Raw genomic sequence first — 17,821 nt, 5'->3', positions numbered from 1 at the left:
AGACCAGAGCCAGAGAAGGGCTGTAGAAGATATCCGAGATGCTGTAATGTGGGGGCTTGTGTGTGAGGTGGGGGTTGGGGTTTTGGGGGGAGGATAGTGTAGGTGCAGGAGGAAGCGTTATGGCCCCTCTCTCTCCCCATGGAGGTAGAGCAAGCGAGGATCTGGGCCCGTCGGTGCGTGCGCAATTCGGGTTATCGCTTCTCGGCCTTTTGGCTAAGATCAAGTGTAGTATCTGTTCTTATCAGTTTAATATCTGATACGTCCCCTATCTGGGGACCATATATTAAATGGATTTTTGGAACAGGGAGATGGAAGAAGAGCTTGCTCTGTCCACTCCACGCATCGACCTGGTATTGCAGTACCTCCAGGACCGGTGCACCTCTCTTATCCAGTTTGAAAAATCAGAACAAGCTCGAATCTGCAGCAGCAGCACAACAAGTGCAAAGAAACAGCAGCAACAAGCAGCCCAAGGAAGGGGAAAAAAGAACTTTGCAAGACTTTGCAGGAGACAGTTTGCTGTTAATGTCGTCATCCGCCCGTTGTTTGGTGTGATGCCCTTTCAGCCGGGACTCGTTGCAGGAGCTCGTTGTGTGCTTGATTGTGTGCGCCAGAAAGAGGCGGGGCTATGTAAATGTTGGCTTCTGGGAGAGTGGTGAAGTTGCTGTTGCGGTGCTGAGTGGTCGTCGGCTGCAGCCCGCAAAGAGACCAGAGCCAGAGAAGGGCTGTAGAAGATATCCGAGATGCTGTAATGTGGGGGCTTGTGTGTGAGGTGGGGGTTGGGGTTTTGGGGGGAGGATAGTGTAGGTGCAGGAGGAAGCGTTATGGCCCCTCTCTCTCCCCATGGAGGTAGAGCAAGCGAGGATCTGGGCCCGTCGGTGCGTGCGCAATTCGGGTTATCGCTTCTCGGCCTTTTGGCTAAGATCAAGTGTAGTATCTGTTCTTATCAGTTTAATATCTGATACGTCCCCTATCTGGGGACCATATATTAAATGGATTTTTGGAACAGGGAGATGGAAGAAGAGCTTGCTCTGTCCACTCCACGCATCGACCTGGTATTGCAGTACCTCCAGGACCGGTGCACCTCTCTTATCCAGTTTGAAAAATCAGAACAAGCTCGAATCTGCAGCAGCAGCACAACAAGTGCAAAGAAACAGCAGCAACAAGCAGCCCAAGGAAGGGGAAAAAAGAACTTTGCAAGACTTTGCAGGAGACAGTTTGCTGTTAATGTCGTCATCCGCCCGTTGTTTGGTGTGATGCCCTTTCAGCCGGGACTCGTTGCAGGAGCTCGTTGTGTGCTTGATTGTGTGCGCCAGAAAGAGGCGGGGCTATGTAAATGTTGGCTTCTGGGAGAGTGGTGAAGTTGCTGTTGCGGTGCTGAGTGGTCGTCGGCTGCAGCCCGCAAAGAGACCAGAGCCAGAGAAGGGCTGTAGAAGATATCCGAGATGCTGTAATGTGGGGGCTTGTGTGTGAGGTGGGGGTTGGGGTTTTGGGGGAGGATAGTGTAGGTGCAGGAGGAAGCGTTATGGCCCCTCTCTCTCCCCATGGAGGTAGAGCAAGCGAGGATCTGGGCCCGTCGGTGCGTGCGCAATTCGGGTTATCGCTTCTCGGCCTTTTGGCTAAGATCAAGTGTAGTATCTGTTCTTATCAGTTTAATATCTGATACGTCCCCTATCTGGGGACCATATATTAAATGGATTTTTGGAACAGGGAGATGGAAGAAGAGCTTGCTCTGTCCACTCCACGCATCGACCTGGTATTGCAGTACCTCCAGGACCGGTGCACCTCTCTTATCCAGTTTGAAAAATCAGAACAAGCTCGAATCTGCAGCAGCAGCACAACAAGTGCAAAGAAACAGCAGCAACAAGCAGCCCAAGGAAGGGGAAAAAAGAACTTTGCAAGACTTTGCAGGAGACAGTTTGCTGTTAATGTCGTCATCCGCCCGTTGTTTGGTGTGATGCCCTTTCAGCCGGGACTCGTTGCAGGAGCTCGTTGTGTGCTTGATTGTGTGCGCCAGAAAGAGGCGGGGCTATGTAAATGTTGGCTTCTGGAGAGTGGTGAAGTTGCTGTTGCGGTGCTGAGTGGTCGTCGGCTGCAGCCCGCAAAGAGACCAGAGCCAGAGAAGGGCTGTAGAAGATATCCGAGATGCTGTAATGTGGGGGCTTGTGTGTGAGGTGGGGGTTGGGGTTTTGGGGGGAGGATAGTGTAGGTGCAGGAGGAAGCGTTATGGCCCCTCTCTCTCCCCATGGAGGTAGAGCAAGCGAGGATCTGGGCCCGTCGGTGCGTGCGCAATTCGGGTTATCGCTTCTCGGCCTTTTGGCTAAGATCAAGTGTAGTATCTGTTCTTATCAGTTTAATATCTGATACGTCCCCTATCTGGGGACCATATATTAAATGGATTTTTGGAACAGGGAGATGGAAGAAGAGCTTGCTCTGTCCACTCCACGCATCGACCTGGTATTGCAGTACCTCCAGGACCGGTGCACCTCTCTTATCCAGTTTGAAAAATCAGAACAAGCTCGAATCTGCAGCAGCAGCACAACAAGTGCAAAGAAACAGCAGCAACAAGCAGCCCAAGGAAGGGGAAAAAAGAACTTTGCAAGACTTTGCAGGAGACAGTTTGCTGTTAATGTCGTCATCCGCCCGTTGTTTGGTGTGATGCCCTTTCAGCCGGGACTCGTTGCAGGAGCTCGTTGTGTGCTTGATTGTGTGCGCCAGAAAGAGGCGGGGCTATGTAAATGTTGGCTTCTGGGAGAGTGGTGAAGTTGCTGTTGCGGTGCTGAGTGGTCGTCGGCTGCAGCCCGCAAAGAGACCAGAGCCAGAGAAGGGCTGTAGAAGATATCCGAGATGCTGTAATGTGGGGGCTTGTGTGTGAGGTGGGGGTTGGGGTTTTGGGGGGAGGATAGTGTAGGTGCAGGAGGAAGCGTTATGGCCCCTCTCTCTCCCCATGGAGGTAGAGCAAGCGAGGATCTGGGCCCGTCGGTGCGTGCGCAATTCGGGTTATCGCTTCTCGGCCTTTTGGCTAAGATCAAGTGTAGTATCTGTTCTTATCAGTTTAATATCTGATACGTCCCCTATCTGGGGACCATATATTAAATGGATTTTTGGAACAGGGAGATGGAAGAAGAGCTTGCTCTGTCCACTCCACGCATCGACCTGGTATTGCAGTACCTCCAGGACCGGTGCACCTCTCTTATCCAGTTTGAAAAATCAGAACAAGCTCGAATCTGCAGCAGCAGCACAACAAGTGCAAAGAAACAGCAGCAACAAGCAGCCCAAGGAAGGGGAAAAAAGAACTTTGCAAGACTTTGCAGGAGACAGTTTGCTGTTAATGTCGTCATCCGCCCGTTGTTTGGTGTGATGCCCTTTCAGCCGGGACTCGTTGCAGGAGCTCGTTGTGTGCTTGATTGTGTGCGCCAGAAAGAGGCGGGGCTATGTAAATGTTGGCTTCTGGGAGAGTGGTGAAGTTGCTGTTGCGGTGCTGAGTGGTCGTCGGCTGCAGCCCGCAAAGAGACCAGAGCCAGAGAAGGGCTGTAGAAGATATCCGAGATGCTGTAATGTGGGGGCTTGTGTGTGAGGTGGGGGTTGGGGTTTTGGGGGGAGGATAGTGTAGGTGCAGGAGGAAGCGTTATGGCCCCTCTCTCTCCCCATGGAGGTAGAGCAAGCGAGGATCTGGGCCCGTCGGTGCGTGCGCAATTCGGGTTATCGCTTCTCGGCCTTTTGGCTAAGATCAAGTGTAGTATCTGTTCTTATCAGTTTAATATCTGATACGTCCCCTATCTGGGGACCATATATTAAATGGATTTTTGGAACAGGGAGATGGAAGAAGAGCTTGCTCTGTCCACTCCACGCATCGACCTGGTATTGCAGTACCTCCAGGACCGGTGCACCTCTCTTATCCAGTTTGAAAAATCAGAACAAGCTCGAATCTGCAGCAGCAGCACAACAAGTGCAAAGAAACAGCAGCAACAAGCAGCCCAAGGAAGGGGAAAAAAAGAACTTTGCAAGACTTTGCAGGAGACAGTTTGCTGTTAATGTCGTCATCCGCCCGTTGTTTGGTGTGATGCCCTTTCAGCCGGGACTCGTTGCAGGAGCTCGTTGTGTGCTTGATTGTGTGCGCCAGAAAGAGGCGGGGCTATGTAAATGTTGGCTTCTGGGAGAGTGGTGAAGTTGCTGTTGCGGTGCTGAGTGGTCGTCGGCTGCAGCCCGCAAAGAGACCAGAGCCAGAGAAGGGCTGTAGAAGATATCCGAGATGCTGTAATGTGGGGGCTTGTGTGTGAGGTGGGGGTTGGGTTTTGGGGGAGGCATAGTGTAGGTGCAGGAGGAAGCGTTATGGCCCCTCTCTCTCCCCATGGAGGTAGAGCAAGCGAGGATCTGGGCCCGTCGGTGCGTGCGCAATTCGGGTTATCGCTTCTCGGCCTTTTGGCAAAGATCCATTGGATTTTTGCTGAAAGTGTGACTGAAACGCTTGATTCTCGGCCTTCTGGCATCGGCTCCTACCGGAGTCTAAGCCAGCTGCTGCTATTGGGAGGAAACCGTTTTAAGTTTTGAGGAGGGATCAATTTGAAGTGCCCGGGATCCACCTTGTGTGGTGAAGGTAGCTTCCTTCAAGAAGATGGAGGATTATTTGAACACCATCGGATCTACAAACCAGATACAAGAATTACAGCTGTTGTGGAGATACCAGAAGAACATCGTGGAGCTGCTGGATTGTTTTTTGTGGTGGAAACTCTGCTGAAAGGAATGTGGAATTACGCCAAAGGATTTGTTTTGCCTACCGGAATATTACAACAGGGGAATCTATGAGCTTGTGTTTCATGAGACCAGTTGAAATACCATGATTTCCGTAAAGTTTTTATGGAGAAGCAGCAAGATGAAAAGTTTTCTGGATGTAAGGTAAGCTTTAAGCATCAAGATAATGTGAGAATGGTTACTGTCTCAATGTATAATACTTATGTTCCCACTAAAGAGGTTCTGGAGTATATGAAAATGATTTTTGAGGAGGCAGAGTATGTAAAAGATGTTCTTAATGAGTACAGGATCTGGACCGGTAAAAAAGCTGTTCAGAGTCAAGCTGAGGTATGATAACTCATCTGAAGATGGACTGGACCACCCAATTCAGACCATCAGCTTGAGAGGAAACCGAGGATTTCTGAAGTACTCAGGTATGCCGACTTTTGTTGGAAATGTAATGATTTTGGTCATATGTCAAACAGCTGTACAGTTGGTTTGGTGTGCCGAGTTTGTGCTGGTATGGGCCATGATGATGAGGAATGCAAGATAATTCCCAGATGTTCCATTTGTGATGTAGAAAGGGCACCATATAATGAACTGCACTAAATCTTCATATGCCAGTAAAGTAAAAAAAGATTCCTGCTGGAAAGAAAATAAGAACCAAGTACCCCAAAGAAGTGTGAGGGTGGAACAGAACCCAGTCGAAAATGAAGCACGCCCGTGGTAAGCCAAAAAATTAACCATACTGGAAGGGGAAAAGGCAAAAAAAATGACCAGGAGGTGACAAAGGAAGAAACGAAGGACCGAAGGTGTTTTCTCGGATGAGGAGAGTGAGATAAGAAGTTGAGGAAGAAGGAGAGGAGGAGAATGCAGAGGAAGAAAGAATTGTCGAAAAAGAGATCGAAAAAGAAAAGATCGTCGGGAAAGAAAATGTGGAAGAAAGGAAGTGAGGGTGTAGTGATGGAGAGAAGAAGGAGAAAGAGAAAGAAGATCAAATAGAAGTGGTGGAAGAAGAAGAAGGTGTGTGGACAATAGACAGTATGGATCTAAGTGTCTTCTCTCCTGTTAGTGAAAGCGAATTCTCGGCAAGAGTGGACAGAGGCTTGAGTCGCTTGAGTGCGACTCCCTGACTGTTTTCCGAAGGAAGTAAGAATGACCCGGGGTGATTTACTTCCTTTTTGTGTTTTTGGTAATTTTGACTTGATTTTGACCTTGGTGTTTTTTTAGTTTGTTTTTTTCTCCTTCCTTTTTTGCTTTCCCCTTAATTCTTCCTTTTGATGCTTATAAAGTGTGGGTCCCTGAATGTGAGAAGCATCAAGAATATAGGTAGAAGAAATGGAATTTTTGATTTGTGGCCACATTAAATACCGATTTTTTTGTATGCAAGAGTGTGGCATTGAGTTTGTAAAAATATAAGTTGCTATCAGATTCTTGAAATGGGGGACCTTCTTTTTTTTCAGGGGAAAATAATATAAAAAACTCCGGTATAGGATTATTAATTAAAGGTGATTTCTTTTGTTTTTGAAAGTTATTTTGAAATCGAGCCAGGTAGAGCTTTTTGTGTTAAGGGTTGTTTTGGGGGTTTTTAAAGTCAAAATATTATGTTGGTCTATGGGAATACAGGTAAAAATGATAGAATTAAGTTATTGAGAAAATTAGTTATTTTTTGGTGGGTTCAGAGCCTATTATTGTGCTGGGGGAATTTTAATTGCATAATAGAAGGGAAAGATAGGATTGGAAGTAATAAATTAGATAAATCTTCTGTTGTTCTTAAAAAAATTGATAAAAGATTTTGATCTAAAAGATGCATGGAGGTTAAAACACGGAGATAAAAGTGGTTTTACTTGGGCAATAAAAATAGTCAATCCAGAATAGATTTTTTGTTTTTGTTCAAATGAATTTCAAATACATGATTTTGAAGTTAATAATTAGTGGATTTTCTGACCATAAAATATTGTGTGTGTCAATGGGTGCAGAAAATATAACAAGTACAGCAAGAAGGCCTTGGAAGTTGAACTATTTTATTGTTAGAGGATGCAAGGATATGTGAATTGTTTGAAAATAAATATAAATTTTTGAAAAGTATGAAAGAGACATTTGTTTCTAAGAGTGTATGGTGGGATTGGGTTAAAAATGAATGTAAATTATTTTTTATAAGGAATGGTATAAAGAAAAAGAAAAAAGAATGGAGTCATTTTAAGCTTTTAATTCTCGTTTACAAGGAATGTTGGCTTTTAGAGAACTAGGATACGATTTTAATAAAGGAATTGATGATGTGAAAAAAGATATTAAAAAGTGGATTGAACGAAGGGGAAAAGAAATTATTTTAATTCTAGAGTGAAAGATTTTGAAGAAAATGAAAAGTGTTCAAGCTTCTTTTTTAGATGTGTTAAAAATAAAAATAATAATCAGATCGTAAGACTAAATGGTATTAATGATATAAATTATATTTTAGATGTCGTTTTTAATTTTTATAATAATTTATTAGGTAAAAAGGAAATTATAGATAAAAGTTTTGCGGAGATGTTTTTAAATAATTTAAATAGATGCCTTAATTTAAATGAGCAAAAGGTTTTAAAAGGGGAAATCACCATGTTTGAATTAGAGGAGGCAGTTAAAAGTTTTTCTAAAAATAAATCTCCGGGATTAGATGGCTTGACTGTGGAATTTTACTTAAAATTTTGGGATTTTATTAAGTATGATTTGTGCGATTTGGTGAATGAGTGTTTTAAAAAAGGTGAACTGACACAATCTCAAAAAGAAGGTTTGGTAACCCTTATATATAAAAAGGAAGATAAAGAAAACATTAAAAATTATAGGCCAATAACATTGTTAAACGTGGATTACAAAATTATGGCGAAAGTTATAGCTAATAGATTTAGGAAAATAATAAACATCGTGATTGAAGAGGGTCAGAATTGTGCAGTACCAGGAAGAATGATTTGGGAAAACGTGATATTAATAAGGGATATGTTATACGATGTTTTAGATAGAGATCAGGGTGTCAGTCTTTTTTCTTTAGATTTTGAAAAAGCATTTGACAGTATATCACATGATTTTATGTTCCTTGTTTAGAAAAAATGAATTTGCCTATTGATTTTATTAAATGATTAAAATTTTATATAATAAGGTTGAAAGTAAGGTTTTAGTTAATGGGTTTTTAACAAAAAAAATTAATATACAATCAGGAGTGAGACAGGGTTGTCCTTTATCTCCCATTTTATTTATTTGCATCATGGAGCCTTTAGTACAATTTTTAGAAGAGATAAATTAATTAAGGGTATAAAGATTCCTGGAGGTGGAGGAAAGGAAGTGAAATGTTTAGCGTACATGGATGATGTGGTAGTGATATGTAGGAACTCAACTTCTATTAATAGGGTATGTTTTATTACAGGTTGTTTTAAATGTATATCTGGATTGAGTCTGAATTTGAGTAAATCAACATGTTGCGCTTATGGGAACTGGAATTTTGATATGTTCTGTAAATTCAAAGTTATTAAGAGTAGTGTAAAAATATTAGGGATTACTTTTAACCAGTCTCTCTCGGGTGAAGACGATTGGGCGGTTGTGTTGAGTAAAATTAGGAGAAAATTGGGTTTTTGGAAACTAAGGAACCTGTCAATTGTAGGGAAAGTTTTAATTATTAAGGCCGTAATTTTATCCCTTTTATTATATGTGTCTATTGTGTTTTTACCATCGGATTTGTACATGAGGAAATTTATAAGAGAAATCTTCGTTTTTATATGGGGATCTAAAATGGAGAAAATAAAAAGAGAAATTATGTATAAAGATATAGATAACGGGGGTAGAGGTGTGCCTGACCTAAGACTTTTTTTATCATTAAAACATGCTGCTTTTATTTTAGGTTGTTAAAAAAAGAGAGTATTGTGTCCAATTTTATAAAATATAGCGGAGGTTGGTTCTTTAATAAATATAAATGGTTGGGAATTGATTTAAATAAACCGCGCGCTTTTAAAATCAGTAGGTTTTATGTGATTTTAGAGAAAATAGTGAGAAAATATAATTTAAATACATTTGATTTTACTGAGCTTGTAAACGCAAAACAAATAGTTAAAAGTTTTAAAAAAAATGAATTAATATACCCGGTTGAAAAATTTAACGCTAAAGTTTCTAAAAACATCTGGAATATGGTACTGAATAAAAATCTTACCAATAGTCAAAAGGATTTGCATGGGCAGTAGTTCATGATTGCTTGCCAGTAAGGAACTTCCAGTACTTAAGAGGTTTATTAAATAACCCCAAATGTCCCAGAAATGGTTGTGTATATGATGAAACGGTAATGCATGTCTTCTGGAATTGTAGTTTCTCAAGAATGGTGTGGGAGAAGATGAGAGGTTTTTTAAAAATATGTAGGAGAGCTTGAGTTTTTAGGTTATGAGCAAGTTTTTTTTGGACTGAACTTAAAATGTAAAAATGGGGATGCTATCAAGGCCTGGCAAATTATTAATGTAACCAAAGAAGCTATTTGGAAGTGTAGAAATATTTTAGTTTTAAGAAGGGATGAGTTAACTATAACCGACTGTATAAAATTTGCCTTAAGTAATCTATATATTTTGTATTTAGTTGATAAGAAAAAATTTGGAATGTCTGCCATGAATGAATGGAAAATTAAAGACTGGTATAAATTTTCTTAAAAAAATTTTTCTAAGAATATTTTCTTTTTCCTTTATGATGTGTCATAGTTTCTTTCTTGATTTTTTCATTTTTGTTTGTAATGGAAAATTTTTCTTATGAAAGAAACTCAAACTGAAAGGATTTAAAGAAAAGAAACAAAGACAAAAAAAAAAAAAAGACAAAAAAAAAAAAAAAAAAAAAAAAAAAAAAAAAAATCTGTTCTTATCAGTTCAGATCTACTGAAGCAGGCTGAAGTCTGAAGATCTGAAGCAGGAGAAAGAGAACATCTGATCGACCGACCGACAGAGAAATCATCGGACGGACCGGCCTCAGAGACCGACTTCGGCTTCAGGCTGCACTTCAGGAAGCACTTCATCTGGAAGCGATCGACTGAGATTCAGACCTTCGGGAAAGAAGTCTCCGACGGAACGACTACCGACTAGAAGAGAAAGAAGAAACTTGGAGTTCTTACTCCACTGAGCTGTAACACACTTAGGAGTTTTTTTAAAAACTCCGCCAGCTCTCTCTCTCTCTCTCTCCCTCTCTCTCTCTCTCTCTCTCTCTCTCTCTCTCCCTCTCTCTCTCTCTCTCTCTCTCTCCCTCTCTCTCTCTCTCTCCCTTCCCTCCCTTACTCTCTTTTTCCCTCCCTGGGGCCACTGCACCGCTCCGAAGGACGACCCTCGGGGTCATTTGCATAACCCCGCCCACTCTCTCTCCCTCTTTATCTTTTCAGACCTTTTCCCCTTTTTCTACCCCTTTCTTTTCCTCTCTTTTCCTTTCCAGACACTTGGAACAGGAAGAGATGGCTCCCACTACAGCAGCCAGCAGAGGGAAGAACTCCGGAAAGAAAACGGAAAAAGTCTCCACGGGTTCCAGGAGCGCACCACCCGGAACCGAAACCCCAGCCCAGGCCTCCGCTCTGCCTCCCAAGGCTACCCAGTCACCTAATCTGGAGCCATGGATGAGGCAGACGGTAGTACTGAAGCTGAGGGAAGTGGAAGGCAAGGCCCCGGACATGAGTACAGACGTGTTCGGGAAGAAAATGGTTATGGAACAGGGCTTCTCCAAGGCAGAGACTGTAAGTATACAGACCTTCATCGGGGGTCTGTTCTACATCACCTTTGCCTCCATGGCGATCTGCAGGAGGTACTGGGAAAGGGTTAAAGCGGCGGGGCCCGAATCCCCTTTTACTCGCTTTGTGGGCAACAGCCCTATTCAAAGAGAGGAAAGGCGGGTGACGGTCGCAATGCGAAACCCCCACACACCAGTAAAGGACATCATCACCTTCCTGACCAGATTCTGCACCGTCATCAGAGACCCCATCCAGATCACGGACTCCAACGGCTTCTGGACAGGTAAATATTCGGTCCTGGTCAAGCTCCAGAGGGAAGAGAGCTCAGCAGATGGGCTAAAACACCTCCCCCAGAGTTTCTCTCTCGGCAGCTCCCCAGGGCTCATTTACTACCCCGACCAGCCACAAACCTGCAGGAAATGTGGACAGCTGGGACACCAAGCAAAAACCTGCACAGCAAATGCATGCAGGATATGCAAGGTGCTGGGCCACGAAGCCAAAGACTGCCCCCGCTCCAAAGCCTGCAACCTGTGTGGATTGGCTTCACACGTCTACAGAGACTGCCCGCAGAGATCAAGAACCTATGCGTCTGTGGCTCAAGCGAAACCGACACCTTCAGCTCCAGCCAACAACAGAGCAACACCTGCGGCCCCAGCCAAAACGCACAACAAAGGGAAGACTCCAGCCCCAGCCAAGGTAACACCTCCGGCCCCGGCCAAAACAAAGAACAATGAGAAGAAAGGTAAGCCCCCCACCGCTGCCCCAGCACCCTCTCCCACCCCAGCCCCCACCTTCACACCTCCCTCTCCCCTTGCAGCCCCACTAACCTCCCCTCCAGGGGCTGCAGGTTTCTCCCTGGAGGATTTCCCCCCCCTCACCCACCCCTCCCATCCTCTCCCCTCCTCTCCTGCCCTCTGCAAGAAAAGAACCAGGGAAGCAGAGGATAGCCCAACGGCGGAACAACAGGAGAAGAAGATGGCCGTCGCTGACCCGGGCGACACATCATCATCAGAGGAAGATGAGGGGAAGGTGGTGGAACAGGCCACAGAGGATATGGAACTGCTCTTAGAAGAGCTAGGGCAGATCCCAGTCAAACCGGAAGACGTCAACAGGGTCCTGCAACTAGAAGAGGCCCTGCTGCTGCAGTTGGAATCTCCGGAGGAGAGTCCCCCCCCGCCCGACAATGCAGGAGGAGACCCGCCCGACCAGAGTGGTAACGTATAAAACGACTAATGTTAACGGTTTTTCTTTTTATTTCTTAACTAATGGGGTCTTTTAACTTATTCACCATTAATGTTAGGAGTATTAAGGACCGGACGAGACGACAAAACATCTTTGCATTTCTTGACACTCAGAATTGTAATGTGTACATGTTGCAGGAATGTGCCTTTCCTTTCTCCAGGTCATACAAACACCTCATGCGTCAGTGGACCCATGGTCCCTCCTACTGGTCTGGGGGTAATAGCTGTAAGTCTGCAGGGGTCGCCATTCTGATCAGGGGGAGCCTCTTCACTGTTGATTCTGTACTTGAGCTAGTCTGCGGCCGCTTGCTGGTCGTGGACGGTTCCTGGGCAGGGGAGCCTGTTAGGCTTATCAACGTGTACGCCTCCCCTGAGAAGGGTGAGCGTTTGGAACTATTCCAGACCCTGCGGGCCCAGTTAGCAACCACCCGGGCGGTAGTGTTGGGCGGGGACTTTAATTGCCCCATTGAGGAGGACGGGCGCAGCACCAGCAACGGTGCCAAACTGGATGTCACCTCCAAACTGCTTAAGGAGATGGTAACCGAAGCATCCTTAAAGGACGCTGTTGGGTCCATTGGGAACGGCACTGTGAATTACAGTTGGTGCCGCCCCGATGGCTCAGTGCGTTCTAGGATTGACTTTGTGTTTACCTCCCGTACCATCAAGCAGACAAGGTATGCTATGGTCCCCTGCTTCTTCTCTGACCACAGGGCCATTCACTTTCAGGGATCTCTGGGCTGTGGTTTTCCTCCAGGTCCGGGCTCCTGGAAGCTGAACTGTGAACTGTTGGGAAGGGAGGAGGTTATGCAAGAACTGAGGGATGCATACATTTGGTGGAGGAATGAGAAATGTTGTTATGATAATGTCAGTGACTGGTGGGAATTTGTCAAGGTCCAATTGCGTAGTTTCTTTCAGGTCAAGGGCAGGCGTCAAGCCTGCGAACGCAGGAGGAACTTCAAGAGGCTGCAGCGAAATCTACAGTCCCTTCAAGACCTCCAGCGGTGTGGCTGGGATGTGAGAAAGGATCTGGAGGAGACCAAAGAGGGCCTGAAAGGGCACTTTGCGGAGGAATCCAGGCGCATCATCTTCCGCTCCAAGGTGGAGCATCTCGAGAAGGGGGAAAAGTGCAACTCTTTCTTCTTCCGAAAGCTCCACTCCGGCCACACACCCCTGACAGAGCTCCGCGACGAGACAGGCACCCTGAAGTCAGGTAAGGAGGGAGTGATGGAAGTGGTCACAGACTACTACAGCTCCCTCTACAAGGAAAAGGAAACAGACGAAACATCGGCTGAGAGGTTCCTAGCAGGTATCACTAACCTTATTGATCCTGCAGGTCTTTCAGCCACCAATGCCCCCTTGGCCTTGGAGGAGTTGCACTCTGCTGCCAAATCCTTTAGGCGAGACAGGACCCCGGGCAGTGACGGTCTCCCAGCGGAGCTCTATGTAGCGCTGTGGGACCTCATTGGTCCGGACCTGCTCGAGCTGTACGAGGAGATGGCCGTGGAGGGCAAAATGCCTCAGTCGCTGAGGGAAGGAATGATCACGATCTTGTATAAACAGAAGGGGGAGAGATGTGACCTTAAAAATTGGCGTCCCATCTCTCTCCTGAATGTGGACTACAAGATCCTCGCCAAGGTACTAGCCAACCGGCTAAAGACTGTCATCGGACAGATCGTCCATCCGGACCAAACCTGCGGTATCCCCGGGCGCAGGATTGCAGACAGCCTTGCTCTCATTAGGGACACGGTGCACTACATCAAGGACCGCCGTGTACACGCGGCCCTGGTCAGTCTTGATCAGGAAAAAGCCTTTGATCGTGTGTCCCACGTCTTTATGAACAAGGTCCTGCGTAGGTTTGGGCTGGGTGAAATGTTTTGTTCTTATGTCAGTCTAATGTACCGTGATATTTTCAGCTTGGTGTTGGTGAACGGCTGGAAAACTGACCCCTTCCCTGTCCTCTCTGGGGTCAGACAAGGCTGCCCTCTTTCACCTCTTCTTTTTGTCTGTTGCATAGAGCTCTTCGCCGAGTGCATCCGACGGAATCCAGAGATCAGAGGGATCACCGCACCAGGACCTGCCAGATCCCAGATCAAGTGTTCGCTGTACATGGACGACGTGACCGTCTTCTGCGCTGACCAGCAGTCGGTGAGATCGCTCGTCCAGACCTGCGAGGACTTCAGCAAAGCTTCAGGAGCCAAAGTCAACTGCGGGAAGTCAGAGACCCTCCTCTTCGGAGACTGGAACCTGGCTTCTGACAACGTCCCCTTTTCCATCAAAGCCGACTTCATTAAGATCCTCGGAGTCTGGTTTGGCGGTGAGGGCGCTGCCCTGAAGTGCTGGGAGGAGAGAATGGCAAAGGTCAGACAAAAGATTGGCCTCTGGAGTCTCAGAGACCTCACCATCGAAGGGAAGACACTGGTGCTGCGGAACGAGATTCTTCCTGTCCTGCAGTACATGGCCCAAGCGTGGCCCCCGCTGGCTACGGTCTGCAGGGCCATCACAAGGGCAGTCTTCCACTTCATCTGGGGCTCCAAGATGGACAGAGTAAAGCGGTCAGTTATGTACAAGGCCCCCTGCAAAGGCGGAAAAGGTGTCCCAGACATCCCTACCCTGCTGAGGAGTTTCTTCGTGTGTAACTGCATCCGCCAGACGATCACCGGCAAAGAAAAGGACTCTGTTGGCAGCTCCATGTCCCGCTTTTTTCTTCTTCCACTTTGGCGTTCGCTGGGGTGGGACAAGTGGGACAGCTCCTACCCTTACAACTGGAACACCCCTTGGTTTTACCTGGATGTTACAAAGTTTGTGAGGGAACACCAACTGGAGGGAGTCAAGCCCGATTTGTGGAAACCAAAGACAATCCACAAGTTGATCAGAGCCAAAGACAAGACGGAGTCTATTCCAGGGCTCCCAGAGGACACAGCAAAGGTTGTTTGGGGGAATGTTTCTTCAGACAGCCTGACCAACAAGCACAAGGACATGTCGTGGATGGCCATCCGGGGGGGTCTGCCCCTCAGAACCTTCATGCATGCCCGTAACCTGTGCAGGTACCGGCATTGCCCACGGTGCATCCTTCATGAGGAAACATCTTTGCACACTTTTTGGGATTGCCAATTTGCTCAGGTCCTGCTTGATGCCCTGGAACATGAACTCAAAGACTGTGTGCCCAGGAACTTGCTTACGCACCATGCGGTGCTTTATGGGCTTTTTCAGGGTACTCACACGGAGGGGGCAATTCAGGAAGCCTGGCGCCTTATGAACAGTTTTAAGGACGTTTTATGGTATTCCAGGAACTGCCTCATTCTGAGGAGAGAGAGGATGACAATCCAAGACTGCCGCAGACTGATTCACAGTCTGCTCCGGGACTACAACATCCGGGACAGCCTTGAGGAAGAAGAGGACTAACTAACCCTCTCCTTCTCCCCCTCCCTCCCTTATTGTCTAAGTTTAAGTGGAAAATAAAGCTTTGGGCGTTTCAAATTCCACATCCCTTTCCCCATCTCCCACCCCCCATCCACTCCCCCCCTACCTCCATTGCTTTATTTTGAAAGTATAATGTGAATGCAATGAATGAATGAAAAACGGAAATGTTTGTTTTTTGTATATTTATATTATATATATATAATAAAGTATATTTTTCAATAAAAAATCTGTTCTTATCAGTTTAATATCTGATACGTCCCCTATCTGGGGACCATATATTAAATGGATTTTTGGAACAGGGAGATGGAAGAAGAGCTTGCTCTGTCCACTCCACGCATCGACCTGGTATTGCAGTACCTCCAGGACCGGTGCACCTCTCTTATCCAGTTTGAAAAATCAGAACAAGCTCGAATCTGCAGCAGCAGCACAACAAGTGCAAAGAAACAGCAGCAACAAGCAGCCCAAGGAAGGGGAAAAAAGAACTTTGCAAGACTTTGCAGGAGACAGTTGCTGTTAATGTCGTCATCCGCCCGTTGTTTGGTGTGATGCCCTTCAGCCGGGACTCGTTGCAGGAGCTCGTTGTGTGCTTGAATTGTGTGCGCCAGAAAGAGGCGGGGCTATGTAAATGTTGGCTTCTGGGAGAGTGGTGAAGTTGCTGTTGCGGTGCTGAGTGGTCGTCGGCTGCAGCCCGCAAAGAGACCAGAGCCAGAGAAGGGCTGTAGAAGATATCCGAGATGCTGTAATGTGGGGGCTTGTGTGTGAGGTGGGGGTTGGGGTTTTGGGGGGAGGATAGTGTAGGTGCAGGAGGAAGCGTTATGGCCCCTCTCTCTCCCCATGGAGGTAGAGCAAGCGAGGATCTGGGCCCGTCGGTGCGTGCGCAATTCGGGTTATCGCTTCTCGGCCTTTTGGCTAAGATCAAGTGTAGTAATCTGTTCTTATCAGTTTAATATCTGATACGTCCCCTATCTGGGGACCATATATTAAATGGATTTTTGGAACAGGGAGATGGAAGAAGAGCTTGCTCTGTCCACTCCACGCATCGACCTGGTATTGCAGTACCTCCAGGACCCGGTGCACCTCTCTTATCCATTGAAAAAATCAGAACAAGCTCGAATCTGCAGCAGCAGCACAACAAGTGCAAAGAAACAGCAGCAACAAGCAGCCCAAGGAAGGGGAAAAAGAACTTTGCAAGACTTTGCAGGAGACAGTTTGCTGTTAATGTCGTCATCCGCCCGTTGTTTGGTGTGATGCCCTTTCAGCCGGGACTCGTTGCAGGAGCTCGTTGTGTGCTTGATTGTGGTGCGCCAGAAAGAGGCGGGGCTATGTAAATGTTGGCTTCTGGGAGAGTGGTGAAGTTGCTGTTGCGGTGCTGAGTGGTCGTCGGCTGCAGCCCGCAAAGAGACCAGAGCCAGAGAAGGGCTGTAGAAGATATCCGAGATGCTGTAATGTGGGGGCTTGTGTGTGAGGTGGGGTTGGGGTTTTGGGGGAGGATAGTGTAGGTGCAGGAGGAAGCGTTATGGCCCCTCTCTCTCCCATGGAGGTAGAGCAAGCGAGGATCTGGGCCCGTCGGTGCGTGCGCAATTCGGTTATCGCTTCTCGGCCTTTTGGCTAAGATCAAGTGTAGTATCTGTTCTTATCAGTTTAATATCTGATACGTCCCCTATCTGGGGACCATATATTAATGGATTTTTGGAACAGGAGATGGAAGAAGAGCTTGCTCTGTCCACTCCACGCATCGACCTGGTATTGCAGTACCTCCAGGACCGGTGCACCTCTCTTATCCAGTTTGAAAAATCAGAACAAGCTCGAATCTGCAGCAGCAGCACAACAAGTGCAAAGAAACAGCAGCAACAAGCAGCCCAAGGAAGGGGAAAAAAGAACTTTTGCAAGACTTTGCAGGAGACAGTTTGCTGTTAATGTCGTCATCCGCCCGTTGTTTGGTGTGATGCCCTTTCAGCCGGGACTCGTTGCAGGAGCTCGTTGTGTGCTTGATTGTGTGCGCCAGAAAGAGGCGGGGCTATGTAAAGTTTGTCGAGAAAACAATTTGCATTAATGAGCGAGACAACTCTCCATGTGTTTTGGGAATGTTTTTATGCAAAATGTGTGTGGAGGAAAATGTCTGTATTTTTAAGTAAAGCTTTTAATGTCAATTTGTTTAATATGCAAGATGTGTTTTATGGATCGTTTGTTTGTAGGGATAAAAGGGAAAATTGTGTTGTTGGCTTATTATAAACTGTGTGAAGGAAGCATTATGGAAGGTTCGCAACATTTTATTGTTTAAAAGAGACTGTATAGCTCCAGAACAGTGTGTTGAGTTAAGTATGGCAAAATGTATTTATATTTTTAAGAGATGTTAAATATTGTGGGAAAGATAAAGCGAAAGAATGTGGGTTTTAAGTTGTGGAATTGTATTATGTCTTAAAAAATTATATTTGGTTTTTGTGTAAATAAAGTTTTTGAGATATCTGTTTCTTATACAGTTTAAGTATCTGATACCGTCCCTATCTGGGGACCATATATTAAGATGGATTTTTGGATACAGGGGATGGTAAGAAGAGCTTGCTCTGATCCACTCCACGCATCGACCTGGTATTGCAGTACCTCCAGGACCGGTGCACCTCTCTTATCCAGTTTGAAAAATCAGAAACAAGCTCGAATCTGCAGCAGCAGCACAAACAAGTGCAAAGAAACAGCAGCAACAAGCAGCCCCAAGGAAGGGGAA

At 46.1% G+C, this 17,821-nt stretch overlaps 1 protein-coding gene, 9 non-coding genes and 1 pseudogene across 10 annotated transcripts; all 11 read left to right on the top strand.

Moving 5' to 3' along the window:
- The first annotated feature begins 193 nt into the window (after positions 1–193).
- On the top strand, positions 194–384 carry LOC116407108. Its single transcript, XR_004220073.1, has one exon. It is a non-coding gene; the product is annotated as a U2 spliceosomal RNA (small nuclear RNA).
- A 511-nt stretch (positions 385–895) lies between these two features.
- Positions 896–1,086, top strand: LOC116407107. Its single transcript, XR_004220072.1, has one exon. It is a non-coding gene; the product is annotated as a U2 spliceosomal RNA (small nuclear RNA).
- A 510-nt stretch (positions 1,087–1,596) lies between these two features.
- LOC116407106 lies at positions 1,597–1,787 on the top strand. The gene has a single exon (XR_004220071.1). It is a non-coding gene; the product is annotated as a U2 spliceosomal RNA (small nuclear RNA).
- A 510-nt stretch (positions 1,788–2,297) lies between these two features.
- Positions 2,298–2,488, top strand: LOC116407105. Its single transcript, XR_004220070.1, has one exon. It is a non-coding gene; the product is annotated as a U2 spliceosomal RNA (small nuclear RNA).
- Positions 2,489–2,999: 511 nt separating this feature from the next.
- Positions 3,000–3,190, top strand: LOC116407104. The gene has a single exon (XR_004220069.1). It is a non-coding gene; the product is annotated as a U2 spliceosomal RNA (small nuclear RNA).
- A 511-nt stretch (positions 3,191–3,701) lies between these two features.
- On the top strand, positions 3,702–3,892 carry LOC116407103. The gene has a single exon (XR_004220068.1). It is a non-coding gene; the product is annotated as a U2 spliceosomal RNA (small nuclear RNA).
- A 7,898-nt stretch (positions 3,893–11,790) lies between these two features.
- Positions 11,791–15,281, top strand: LOC101732984. Its single transcript, XM_031891541.1, has 2 exons — positions 11,791–12,889; positions 13,694–15,281. Exons 1-2 carry the CDS (start codon positions 11,809–11,811, stop codon positions 15,079–15,081), a joined length of 2,469 nt encoding a protein of 822 aa, XP_031747401.1. The 5' UTR covers positions 11,791–11,808; the 3' UTR covers positions 15,082–15,281.
- Positions 15,282–15,307: 26 nt separating this feature from the next.
- On the top strand, positions 15,308–15,478 carry LOC116407315 (annotated as a pseudogene).
- A 510-nt stretch (positions 15,479–15,988) lies between these two features.
- LOC116407269 lies at positions 15,989–16,181 on the top strand. The gene has a single exon (XR_004220230.1). It is a non-coding gene; the product is annotated as a U2 spliceosomal RNA (small nuclear RNA).
- A 506-nt stretch (positions 16,182–16,687) lies between these two features.
- LOC116407274 lies at positions 16,688–16,876 on the top strand. Its single transcript, XR_004220235.1, has one exon. It is a non-coding gene; the product is annotated as a U2 spliceosomal RNA (small nuclear RNA).
- A 648-nt stretch (positions 16,877–17,524) lies between these two features.
- LOC116407368 lies at positions 17,525–17,722 on the top strand. The gene has a single exon (XR_004220297.1). It is a non-coding gene; the product is annotated as a U2 spliceosomal RNA (small nuclear RNA).
- Positions 17,723–17,821: the final 99 nt, after the last annotated feature.

This window comes from Xenopus tropicalis, chromosome 8 (genome assembly GCF_000004195.4).
Source record: "Xenopus tropicalis strain Nigerian chromosome 8, UCB_Xtro_10.0, whole genome shotgun sequence".
Taxonomy (NCBI): Eukaryota; Metazoa; Chordata; class Amphibia; order Anura; family Pipidae; genus Xenopus; species Xenopus tropicalis.
The sequence above is the reverse complement of the archived record's forward strand: the minus strand, read 5'-3'. Positions and strand labels throughout refer to the sequence as shown.